This window comes from Diplotaxodon limnothrissa, linkage group LG13, assembly GCF_057381915.1.
Source record: "Diplotaxodon limnothrissa isolate DT_005_m linkage group LG13, D_limnothrissa_male_GT1.1, whole genome shotgun sequence".
Lineage (NCBI taxonomy): Eukaryota > Metazoa > Chordata > Actinopteri > Cichliformes > Cichlidae > Diplotaxodon > Diplotaxodon limnothrissa.
The window spans coordinates 3,953,437-3,966,955 of NC_140608.1; the positions used below are offsets into that span (position 1 = coordinate 3,953,437).

General features: G+C 41.4%; 1 protein-coding gene across 1 annotated transcript in view; it reads left to right on the plus strand.

Moving 5' to 3' along the window:
- Positions 1 to 12,671, plus strand: part of ugp2b (UDP-glucose pyrophosphorylase 2b) — a 42,599-nt gene extending 29,928 nt beyond the window's left edge. Inside the window, exons 7-10 of the mRNA XM_085369658.1 lie at positions 451 to 648; positions 8,736 to 8,978; positions 9,358 to 9,462; positions 9,784 to 12,671. Of these exons, the coding sequence (XP_085225784.1) occupies positions 451 to 648; positions 8,736 to 8,978; positions 9,358 to 9,462; positions 9,784 to 9,891 (654 nt within the window). The 3' untranslated portion in view covers positions 9,892 to 12,671. The remainder of the gene's footprint in view (positions 1 to 450; positions 649 to 8,735; positions 8,979 to 9,357; positions 9,463 to 9,783) is intronic.
- Positions 12,672 to 13,519: the final 848 nt, after the last annotated feature.

Here is a 13,519-nt window from a genome sequence, read left to right on the forward strand (position 1 = left end):
GCCTTGACATCATTTCTGTCTCTAATGTTTCTACTAATGTCTCAATACAATGAATGTGAATGGAATTTGTACCCTTTACTTTTCACTGATAAAGAATTGCCCCAAACTCGAACAGCTTCATCAAAGTAGCACAGTTTTTTTTGTTTGTTTGTTTTTTTAATTTAAGTGAACAGAACCTTTAATTTTTCTGTGGTTAAATCTATGTAATCTTTGTATTATTAAGATCAATATATGTGTCTGAATTAGTTGTAGTTATTATAACCTTGTGAACTTTCACTGTTACTGGGTTACACTTTGGAGGTTTGCATTTCCTGCAGGTGGTTATTGGCTGGCATTTCAGTGTAACCATTATTTTTTGCAAACCTAACAAACCACTTTTAATTTCCCAGACTTTGGCTTAATCTCTCAGGTCAGCGAGTGTTCTGTAAAAATGCTGCTTGTGATTTCCAGGGAGGCACGCTGATCCAGTATGAAGGGAAGCTGCGCCTGTTGGAGATCGCCCAGGTGCCCAAAGCGCACGTGGACGAATTCAAATCAGTTTCAAAGTTCAAAATCTTCAACACCAACAACCTGTGGATCTCTCTACCTGCTATCAAGAGGCTGCAGGAGCAGAATGCAATGGACATGGAGATCATAGTCAACCCTAAGGTGAGTGAAGAGGAGCCAAACATAAGGCACATGGCTTACTGCACGTGCAGCGTGGAGTAATTCAACATTCAGTGAAAGTAAAAGTTAAAAATGAATAATCTCTGTAATAATCTTTGTAACCTGCATGCCATTCTGTATGGCATTCGCCCACATTTCTATGATACAGTGACATATTTCGCATGTTTAATATCCCGCAGATACTTTCACAAACCCTGCATTGACCTCATTGTTCAAAACTGTCTTTAATATGAGCTTCTGCCACCGCAACAGTGTGCAGATGACAGAAAATGAAAGCATTTTTCTTGCTTTAATATTCTCTGTCGATTGAGATGAGTTGAGGATAGTTAGCAAAGGATTTGGTCCTCATTCAGAGGTAATAATTCACCCACCAGCAGCAGCTGCGACACAACTGGGACTCATACCTCAGGTGGCACTTTAAAAGCTTTGCTGCATTTTAGATTGATTTTTCTCTCCTTGGAAGATTTTTAGAATCCGTTTGCTCCATAACAAAAAAACATAAATGTTTTTAGAGAACACTGGGAACAAAAACAGTTCTTTATTATCAAATTAAGGTATTCGTTTAACCAGGAACTGTTAGCGGTTCTTTGAATGGTGCAGATGATAAGTGAACTTCTGTTTGTCATCCTTGATTCCTTTCATTCTGTACACTGCTATAATGTCATCGCTCTTCCAGCAAGCCTGCTCTTGTCACCACATGCGTTTTAGAAATTGTTATATCCTTTAAAAGCTACGCTGCGATTGATTTCGGGATGAAATGCAGGAGAAGATGTAAGTTAAAACTGGGAGAAATGAGAAGAGCCCACTGATTTCATGTTAACGTTGCACATTTCACTGTTTCCAAAGAGTCCAAACTGTGATTTATTTGTGGCTCACAGTACACTGACAAGTGTAGTTAAAGGAAAACTAACTAACTAACTGAACTCTGCTTAGCCTGTTTCTCCTCCATGCTTCACTTTAAATAAATTGCAAAGGGCATCAAAGAGAAATGAGTCATAAATCTTCTCGTTCAAGCCCTCTGGAAATTTCAAAGAGGGTTCACACGAGGGCGGCTGAGTGTGCAGAAGAAACTGTTTCGTTTCAGTGACCAGCCAACCTCCCAGAATATCATCATCTGTCCGGTTTAACCATGTAAAGTGGAGCAGGGACAGATCTGCTCTTCCCCCACACAGACCATCACTCATGAATAAATCATATCTAACAAAACGCTTGCTGAGGACACCCATATTTTAAAGCTTCTCTCATCTCCGCTTCATGTTTCTGCCATCCTGCACAGCTTCATTCCCACATGTCACATGACAATTTTCCACACAAAACAATCCAGCTCATCTGCTGTGCTTGGACTAAAGTTTCAGCTGCATGTGATGTGAACTGTCCCGATTCGTGATTGAGGTGAGAGACAAACGACTGCTGGTCCAAGTGCGTCAAAACAATGATTTTATTAAACACATGTGTGGAGGAAATGCATCATCACAATCCTCAGCATGTGTCAGGGTATAACGCCCCCTCATGCGTCAAAGCAGATACATAACATGCATAAGTTACAGTAACCACAGCTCCACGCCAGGTGCTTCCTGTTGGTCTTCTTACTCTCGCTTATCTTTGGAACATCAGAAACGCATCCTACAAAAACTGTCACTTATGCAGGCACAAAATGCAGTTACAAGCAAAATATGTCTGAACTCTTACCTAGAAATGAGTCTATATAGTGTGTGTGTGTGTGTGTGTGTGGGCAAACTGTGGGTGTCTCGACCTCAGTGCACTCTCTCACCTCGCCAACTAAAGCTTATAACCTCTTACCAGACAGACATTTGCAATATGTGTAATAGATTGAATAAATGTTTTTAATCAACTACTCAAAGCTTAATAAAAAGGATATAAGAGAATAAACATGATATTAAAAAGATATAATCCCCACAGAATGTTCTGCGCTTCCTCCTCTTACACACATGTATTGCTCTGGACTTGGAAAGGCATCCAGCATCCACCTATCCTAATTTGGATATGTCCTTTTTTTTTCGGTACAAGTTCCTCTCTTTGAGCAACTTCCTGTGTGGGCTGCAGCCCCCTGGTGGGCAGTCAAAGTACTGCAGTTTGGCTGCTAGACATAATTTATAGTAAACTGTTTTTGTTTTTCTAATTTTTTGAAGTTGCTGATATATTTTTAATAATTTTCATATATATATATATATATATATATATATATATATATATATATATATATATAAAAAAAAATCCAGGTTATTAATCAGGTGCCACATGTAAAGCTGTTAATGGAGAATCAACCTTAAAAAACTGTCAAAAGATCAAAATTAATAATTTTAAAAAAAGCACTTCATGTTAGGCTCATGTGTTGATGAGAGGAGGCTGCAGAAGAGTCACTTGGCATCTCCTGGGAAGACGCTTATACATTCCCGATGGCCTTGACCAGCATAAATGCATTCTCAATATTGTTAGCATAATTATAACTTAACTGTAACTTCAACCCCCAAAAATAACTCTTACACCCTTACCAGGTCTTTGAAGAGAGCCAGGCAGGCATAAAAAAAAAAAAAAACAGGGGTGACAAAGTCAACAACAACAACAACAATCTTTATTTATAGAGCACATTTAAAAGCCTTGGGCATACCAAAGTGCTTTACATAAAACAATAAAAGGTTCAAACATTGATAACGGATAAATAAAAATAAGGAGTTATGTTCATAGATAAAAGCTACCAATAAGAATGACTACAGCACATGGGTAATAGCAAGATAAAAGCTGTACCACCATAATAAAAAACACCAATAGAAAGATAGGAGGGAATTAATACAAGAGGTCAATAGGTCACAGCAACCAAACAAACAAACAAACCAGCAATTAAAAGGTGGAGAAGGCAAGTTTAAAAAGATATGTTTTAAGCTGTGATTTAAAAGAATGAATAGAATCAGATGCCCGGATGCCAATCGGGAGATTGTTCCACAGCACAGGTGCAACAAGAGCAAACGATCGATCACCTCTAGTCTTAAGTCGAGATCTGGGCTGAGCCAGCAGTAACTGTGACGATGACCTTAAAGCCCTGGCAGGAGCATAAGGGTTTAAAAGGTCCTTAAGGTAGCTGGGTGCAGTGTTGTTAGTAATTTTAAAAGTAAACAACAAAATTTTAAATTGAATACGATATTTGACAGGCAACCAGTGCAGATCGGCAAGGACAGGAGTAATGTGGGCAAACTTGCTGGTTTTGGTTAGAATGCGAGCTGCAGCATTCTGAACTGTCTGTAATCTCTGTAAAAGGGAAGAGTGGAGACCACAAAGTGAATTACAATAGTCTAGCCTCGACGTTACAAAGGCGTGGATGAGCTTTTCGAGATCTTTATGCGGGATATAGCGCCTAGCCTTAGAGATAAGACGAAGCTGGTAAAAACTAGATCTGACAACAGCAGACACTTGTTTGTCAAGTGAAAAGGAGCTGTCAAATAAGACACCCAGATTCCTGACAGTATCAGAGAGAGAACAACTAAGAAAACCAAAGGCATCCCGGAGTTTGGCACGAAGGGCATTACTACCAAAAATCATAATCTCGGTTTTCTTCTCATTAAGGATAAGAGAATTCGACAACAACCACTTCTTGGCCTCAGACATGCATTCTCGGAGGCTATTCAGAGACAGAGCAAGATCGTCGTTTAGCTCAAAATAGAGCTGGATATCATCTGCATAATAGTGATAAGCAATATGGTATTTCTCAAAGATGGCACTTAAAGGAAGCAAGTATAATGAGAAAAGGGTAGGGCCCAGCATAGATCCCTGGGGGACACCACAGCAAACAGGTACAGCCGAGGAAGAGGATGTAGCCAGATGTACCGTAGAGAGCCGATTGGAGAGATAGGATTTAAACCAATCCAGGGCAGCGCCCTTGATGCCTACAGTGTGCTCAAGTCTCGCTAATAAGATATTATGGTCAACCATGTCAAATGCCGATGATAGATCCAAAAGCACTAAGACTGAGGGGCGTCCGTTGTCAGCCATTAGTAGGAGATCATTGAAAACACGAAGCAATGCTGATTCTGTGCTGTGATGTTGTTTGAAGGCCGATTGAAATTTATCATTTATATTATTCTCATCAAGGTAGGTCTGCAGTTGGAGCAGAACCACCTTCTCAAGTATTTTAGCCAGAAAGGGAAGCTTAGAAATTGGCCTAAAATTGGCAAAATCACTAAGCTCAAGGTTCCTTTTTTTTAGAACAGGTTGGATTATGGCATGCTTGAGAGCTGAAGGTACATAGCCAGAAAGCAAGGAGAAGTTCAATATGGACAATAAACAAGGTCCAATTACACTGAAACAATCCTTAACAATACGGGATGGGAGAGCATCATGTACACAGTTAGTATTGTTCAGTTTATCAATTAGACGCTTCAGAGTGGAGAGAGAAACGGGTTCAAATTGATAAAAGGTGGCCGAACAATCAGGAGTAGACATACAATCAGTCACCAGAGGAAGAGTAGATCTAAGGGATAAAACTTTATCTAAAAAATAGTTTGAGAATTTTCCACAAAGACCCGGGGAAGACAGCAGTGGCATAGAGGGACGGGGGTTCACCACAGAGTTAAAAATTTTAAATAGAATTCGTGGATTATCACCATTAGTGGTAATAATTTTAGAGAGAAAAGCCGCTTTAGCCGTTCTGGCAGCAGTTTGGAACTTCGAGCGGCTAATACGTAAAATATCATAAGAAGACTGAAGTCTATCACTCCTCCACTTCCTCTCATCACGACGACATATACGTCGTAGGGCACGAACAGAATTATTTAACCAGCATTGTGAGAAAGTTCTAGGGCGTTTCATTTTGATGGGTGCAACAATGTTAAGAATCGAGGAACAGGTGGTAAAAAGAGTATTAGTAGAGTTCTCAAGTGTGTGTGGGGAAGAACAATCCAGCATACTAAATGGGGAGTTAACAAAAGACGTAGTAAAGTTGACCACAGTATTAGCATTAATAGTGCGCGTAGGATAAAGAGGAGAGTTTAGGTATTGTCCAGTATCACCCAGGTCTACATCGAAGATGACCGGGGAATGATCAGAGAGACCAGTATTCCTGATTTCCTTAATGCAAATGTCCACATTGAATGAAAAAACCAAATCAAGGGTGTGGCCTTGAACATGGGTAGGCTCATTCACCCACTGAATAAGATTAAAAGAATCAGTCAGCACAAGAAAGTCTTTAGCCAATTGGTCATTCATACAGCAAACATGAATGTTAAAATCTCCAGAGACAATAACAGAATCATATTTAAAAAGAACGGATCCCAAAAAATCAGCAAATTCAGAGATAAACATCTTATGATATTTAGGCGGACGATAGACCACGACACACAAAGTGGTCCGAGAGCCCGTCAGTTCCAATAGCTGAACTTCAAAACTGGAATAGGTTGGAGAGGATAGCAGCCGTGCATCATGTTTATTATTGAAAACCGAGGCTAAGCCACCACCTCTACCAGTTAGCCTAGGTGAGCTAAAGAAGGCACAGTCAGGAGGTAGAAGCTCAGAGAAGGGGATGAACTCACCCGGAGAAGTCCAGGTCTCCGTTAGAAATAGGACATCCAGTCCTGAGGTGAGAAAAAAGTCATTTAGGAGGAAGGCCTTATTTGAAAGAGACCTGACATTAAATAAGGCCATCCGAATCCGGGGGGCCAGGACCTTTGTAGTAGCCCGTCGCAAGGAGCAAAGGTTGTTATGTTGAACACCGCGGCCAGAGTGGTAAGCCACTGGGCGAGCAGGGTAGGTTTGAAGGCCGACGGAGCAAATCCAACGGTGGGTTAGCAATCTAGCCGCAGAGTGGCTGCTGAGATAGTGGAAGAAACAGGATAGCTCACGGCTTGTAGAAGGGAAGTCCATAGCCATGGCTCTGATATAAACCTTAACGCGGACACGGACGCCGCTCCTCCTACCCCGTTTCCTGAAGCGTTTCCTACGGAGCATGGGAAGAGGAGGATAGGTCACATAGGTAGGGGAGACAGGCATCAGGGGGATAGCGGCACCGGCGGTCCCAAGGCAGTCAGGTCGTTGAGAACAGGAAAACCGAAGATTCAGGAGCGTGTCTCTGTCATAAGTTATTAGTGTACAATCACCTAGAGAACATAAAACCAAAGATAAAACAACGAGAAGTACAATGCCGAGGCGAAGACGTGGTCGGAGACGGTCAGCCATGCACACCGGCGCCATCTTGCTTAAACAGCTGATTCACTAAAACAATCTGTTTCTCAACCCACTAACCCGCTAAGCGCGCTGTCAAGTCAGTTTAGGTTATTGGTCAACTTCAGACAAATGTGATCCCAAGAAACCTCCTGGCTAACAAAACATACAGTACTAAGAAAAAGTCTTCTTTCCTTTTTTTACATTACACTGTGGTGTAATGGTTTTTGTTGTTGTTGTTTTTTAAAGTGGTCTGAAGCAATAGTTCTTCAGGGTTTCTAAAGGTCTTTCAAAACTTCTGTGAGCAGAAGCTTTTTCACTCACTTTCAGTCCTGTCCTTGCGCCGGACCATTTATAGATGGATGTTTTTGTTTGTTAACTTAACACTGAAATATGAATCATTCAAGCACCTAACTCAAGAGATGAAGCAGTATCATCTATGCACAACAGGCAACTTAGCAGTAAACCAATTTTAAATTCTATCTTTAGCCCTTTTGTTACTAGCAGCCTGTCGTAAAAGCACATCTTTGTTAAGTTGAATTTACAAAAATTGCCAAACTGTTTGACAGGCACAAAATGGTAGTATGTTTGCAATAAAAGGTGATTCCTCAAGAGCTATTTGCCAAAAACTGTAGTGTCTTTAAATGTGGAGGAACTGAACAAGTGGAAGACAAAAGAGTAGATGGCAGCAGACGAACAGTATCTGAAAATCCTGTTCTTGAGAAATGGGAAAGACGCAGCAAAGGCCTGAGAGGACCTCAGATGTGTCTGGCCCTTCTTAGATGCTTAGATGATTGGATTTGTAGCTTATATTTGCCCTCTTTTGACAACACTAACACAATAACGGGTTCCTCCCTCGTTCAGTGAGGTTTGCACAGGTCATGGTAAGTCAGAAGAAAAAAGGAACACTTGACTGATGAAGCAAATGTTTGAGTAAATGCTTAATCAGTGAATTTAATCTTGTACCTAATTTGTCTAAATGTGACTTATTTCCCACATATCTTTGTTCTTTAATGCCCTGCAGAGTCCTTGTTGAGAGCAATCCTGATTTAAAGCAGCACAGCAAACAAATGTAACTTGCTGTGACTTTGTGTTATTTCGGTCCTGCTCACTCACTGGCACTGCGGGCCTCTGGCCCCCCTGATGGGGGGGAAGTATCGCCTCAGGCCGTCCAAAACTGCAGCCAGTGTAATAAATTCACAGGTGAACCGCAGCCTCCTCCCTGATTATTGCTGTCTTGGCCCGATAGGTACAGATGAAATTTTCCACTCCTCATGTGCAGGATTGCAAGTGTTATGCAAACTGGACATAACTTTGCAGGTGCTGTGTGGTTTTACATAAGTGTAGGTCCCATCTAGATAAGAGTACAGCACTAAAACCACTCAGTTTGAGGGTTCAGTTTCAGTTAGAGGCCTGCACACTGCAGAACTGTGTGTTTAATCCTAATTAGTGGACATTCATTTTATCTTAAGTGCCTCTAAACCACAACAGCGCAAAGTACAGATGATCTGCAGGGTAATATTATTAGTTGTACAGGTGGAGTGTTTAGTAATGGAAAAATAATAAAATAAGTAATGGAAGGAGATGTCACCACTGACATCTGAACCGCCATTGGCTTAAATCACAGTTCGACTCTTGTTTATTTAATTTGGGTGAAGAAGCTTCTCTGTTGGGAGTTGCTGCATAATTTAAATGTAGTTTTATAGTAAAGACTGTACAGTTAGGGGCACAAACGTGCACTTTTGTTTTTATTAAAAAAAACACGTTGGGTAGGGAACAACGTGATTCGGACTTTAACGGGGTGTTAGCGCTGTGCTACGTCTCATTTTTCTTCACATTGTTGGAAATAAGCAGGAAAAGAAAAACAGCTAACGTGTCCTCTCCCCTCTCCTGTTCATCAGACGCTCGACGGCGGGCAGAACGTCATCCAGCTGGAGACTGCGGTGGGTGCGGCCATCAAATGCTTCGACAACGCCCTGGGAATAAACGTTCCCCGCAGCCGCTTCCTGCCGGTCAAGACTACGTCGGACCTGCTTCTGGTCATGTCCAACCTGTACAGCCTGGATGCCGGCTCGCTCAACATGAGCCCGAAGAGAGAGTTCCCGACAACGCCGCACGTCAAACTGGGCAGCTCCTTCACCAAGGTAATCACACCAGCTGTGGAAACATCGGAACATCTGTCACTGCGTGTGCAGCCTGTTGATCTCACGTGTGGCTGTGATGATAATAAAAAGTGCCGAACTTTTTCAAAGCCACTGATTAAATGTTGATTAAATACTTCATTAGAGATTTGTTATGACCATTGTGATGTTAAATGGGATGCTAAAGTTGGGTGTAAAATAAATAAATTCTTCCAAGAAGGTTTCTGAGTAATCTCCTGATCCTCAGAGGTTACACCACTGATGCCCCCAAATTTCTGATTCTCAGTGACGGTATTTAGTCAGTAATTTAATTTGCCAAAGGATCTGTGGGGTTGAAAAGCTCACATACAGATGACTTACTTTTCTCTGTGTCTGCGCTCAGGTTCAGGAATACTTGATCCGCTTCGAGAGCATTCCCGACATGCTGGAGCTCGACCATCTGACGGTGTCCGGAGACGTCACCTTTGGGAAAAACGTGTCGCTTAAGGTAAAGCTCTGCAGTCAGATTCGTTTTTTAAGACGAGGAAACCTTGTTTTCTTTTGTTCCATAATGCCAGCATGTGAGCTACAGTTGTTTTCATGGCCACAAAACGTGTTACAGCTATTTAATTTACTCTGAATATAACGACGTTGAGCGTAATAAATCCAGAAAGCTCGCCGACAGTAAAAGAAACTTGCTGTTTTAGTGGTGGAGAAGAAGTGCAGAGAGAATTGAAGACATTAATTTCAGACTTTGAACCTGCGTGCTTCTGTTTTTGATTTACGGCTTTAATTAAATTCAGTCCTGTCATCATTTCTGTCTCTACAGGGCACCGTCATCATCATCGCCAACCACGGAGATCGGATCGATATTCCGGCTGGCTCCATGCTGGAAAACAAAATCGTATCCGGCAACCTCCGCATCCTGGACCACTGAGGCCTTCTTCACCCTCATCGTGTGACGTAGTCCCCCGTAATCCCTGTCATGTGACCCATTTGACATGTTGACACGACATCAAGAGATTGTGAGAGGATATGACTTTTTCCCCTGGAGGCTGAGTGTGATTGCATGTGCAGTGCTACCCTGCAGTCTCAGCATTAAGAAGCAGTTCGCCTGCTTTGATGGTTGGAAGCAGCTGGGATATACTGCCCTCTGCAGGCTGTTCATCACATAACCTTTAAAAGTATTACTAATGAACTAATCTTAGCGACCACTTTTAAACACTTTTATCCAGATTAGGGAGAAAACAACTCACCCTTTGTTTTCTTTTCTTCTATATTGATTTTGACTTTTGTTGGCCAGAAAATAAAAAATAATATATTCTAAATAGGTAGGGATAATATACTGATATACTCACATATTATTAGGGACACTAGTGGGAGTACAGTTTGGAGAACAAATTAGATTTGGGGTTTTTTGCACTGCTAATGCAATCACAAAGATGAAGTCATGGGCATTACGGGAAGGTTTTGACCTCTTATTTCAAGCACAAAGACGTCTCTGCTGGACTCGATACGGTTTCGCAATTTAGCCGCAGCAAAACACACAGAGTTGTGTAATGTAAACCCAGCACAGGGTCCTGATTTACCACTGAGTTCAACAATACAACAGAAAAGGATGTCTAGCAGTGCAAAAATGACTTACTGGTACATCAGATTTCTTAGAAACCCAAGTGGAAATGCAGCGCTTAGCACTGGTTTGGAGAGGTGTCATTAGGAACCTCTGCTGGATTTTCAGGGCTAATGCAAATGTCATTTTATTAGGGAGGAAAAAATTCAGATATCAGGCGTGTCAGCAGTTTATTCCACAAACTTGCCCTGAGTCTGCCCTCAAATGTAGCAGGTAACGGCGACAAAGTGGATACAAGCACCAAAAATAGAGAAGTCAGTTGAATTCTCAAGTATACAGCTTAAAAGCTTCTTCAGAACTTCTTTGCTTCGTTTCTAACTAAAATATTTTATAATTGAAACATTACAACACTGGTGTTTATGACAGTATACAAACACTGAGGGTACTTTTAAGGTTTTCTGATATTTTATGAGACAGAATAAGATTCTCTGCATTCATTTTCCAACAGAAATTGAACATTTGGTCTGATTTAGCGACTCTTATGCATCCAAATTACCAGCACCATTAAAAAAAAAAAAGGTACTGTGGTTAATACAGCTGTGTCTGCCTATATTCATCCAATGAGAATGAATTTACACTTCATGTATTTTACAACAGTGAAAGCTCCTTTTACCCTCGGTGCACACCCTGTCAGTCCATCCTGCACCCCTGCGCTCCTGTTAGTAAATTATTCTGAATCAAATGTTTATAAATGAGACAAAAAAGACTTCTAAAGTTGACTCTGCTCAGTGGACTCGGTGTAATTTGACACTAAGATCATTTAAAATCATCAAGTCTAGCTGACTTCATCTGGCAAGCCTCTTGAAAATGAGCTTTTAAATGGATAATTGACTTTACCACAAAAGACTTTGGTACTTGTATCCACTTGTGAAAGGTGTCCCGGGAGTACTAATTTGTCGGCTGCACTATGAGGATGGACCGACCTCTGTAGTACCATCGGCTCAGCTGTGACGCCGCAGAGAGCTCTGAGAGCATTGTTAATGGAGGCGAGGCTGCTCTGCTGCAGAAACTGAATGATATCATTTTTTTTATGCCTCATGCTCAGTAAAAAAAAAAAAACACAAACAAAAAAGCAACCGTATAAAGCTTTTTCATATCGGCACATTTTTTGACCAAAATGTTCTGAGATTGTCTGATGTTGTCGGATCAACTGATTAAAACGATCAATAACATCAATATAACCAGCTCTCCAGTTTATATAGTATTGATGTAGCTGATACAGACTTCTCACTGACTTTTAACTGCATTACCATCCACAAGTCAGTGTTTTGCATGTGTTTAAAAACACTCAGAACCGTTGGAAACATGAGAATAAATGGCAAAGGCGACGGCTTGTTATGCATGTGGCTCAAGTGAAGCTTGGCTTTCATTAGTTTCAGGTTTCACTAGTGTCATATCACCGTACCCTCTCAGTTTATTGGCTTCAAAGGATGAAGACCCAAAGATAATACATTTTGAGCAGCGTTCTGATGGAAATGTGACTTTTATGTCCTTTGCTGCACTCTCCTGCTGATTTTTTTTCACTACAAGCCGCATCTAAAATGCGCGAGTCGTCATTAGATCTGTTGTTGCCGTGAAGATTAAACAGAGCAGCTTTAAGCTGAATTAGTGGAGCCCACGAAGCCCGCAGCGACGTCTGTGCTGAGAAATAATTGGGTACTGCGATATGAGATTTTCTGGGACAGGATGTAATTTTAAAGTGAAGGCCTTTATTCGTCTCTGTGTGGAGTAGCTGACGAGAACATCACAGTGTTGTGTATTTTTTTTTTCCGGTTTGTTTTCACCTTCATGTCATGTGAAACCTCAGCGTTTCTCCGGTTTCTCTGCCCATCCCATCACTCAGCGTTATTCCTTCACCCAAAGACACGAGGTGCTGTGTTTTCTGCAGTGTTGGGGCACACACACACATACACATATTCATTTACATATGTACATGTACACAAAGTTTCAGTGTGAGTATACTTGAGATGGGTCCGACCCGTGCGGACCGAGAGCCCGAAAGCAATAAGTGTTGATCTGTGACAGCGACGAGGTCTCAGCCCAGACCGCTTCTGCCTCTTCAGAGGTGAATAAAGTGCAATATGAAATACCGAACACGTGTACTGTGTCATCTGTCCGTCAGTCAACTCTTGAGAGATGTCGGCAGAACATTTATTAATGTTTCTGGAAGGTTTGCAGAGAAATCCAGAACACTGATCCAGTTCCTTTACTCATTCTAATCATTTGTATGACCACCTGGTGGCCTCTGAGTGTAAAAGCACCAGAAATCATGTGTATGGAGCAGTCAGGGTATGAATTAATAGTTCATAAACTCGACTCATAAAACAAAGCAAAATGTGCAGAAGCAGATGCTTGACTTCGTCTAAAATCTCTGTATTTAAGAGATACCAACTGACCCTGAACTAGGGTTGGACTGTCTTCTTCCGGTTATTTCCTTTACAGGTCGCCACAGCAAATCATCTGCCTTCATCTCACCCAATCCCAGCATCCTCTTCTGTCATATCAACTCTCTTCATGTAATCCTTCACTACATCCATGAACCTTTTCTGGGGTCTCCCTCTTTCTTCCTGCCTACCAGCTTCAGTATTCCTTTGTCCAACATATCCACGAACCTCTCCACTGCACATGTCCCCGCTGTTCGACCTGAGCTGTCCCCCTGATGTACTTCTTTCTAATCCTGTCCATCCTGCTCACTCCCAGTGAAAATCTTAATATGTTCACTTGTCATCTCCAGCTGTGCCTTTTGTCTTTTTCATCTCCAAACCATACATCCTAGCAGATCTCATCAGCATCTTGTAAACCTCTGACATAATTTTTAGCAGTTAATTTGAAAGACTACCTAAATTTATCTATTTAAGAGTTGATTCAAAGTCAACAGAACAAAAATGAGACTTCTGTAGAATCAACAGGTAAATCTGATCGAGCCATTTCCTCT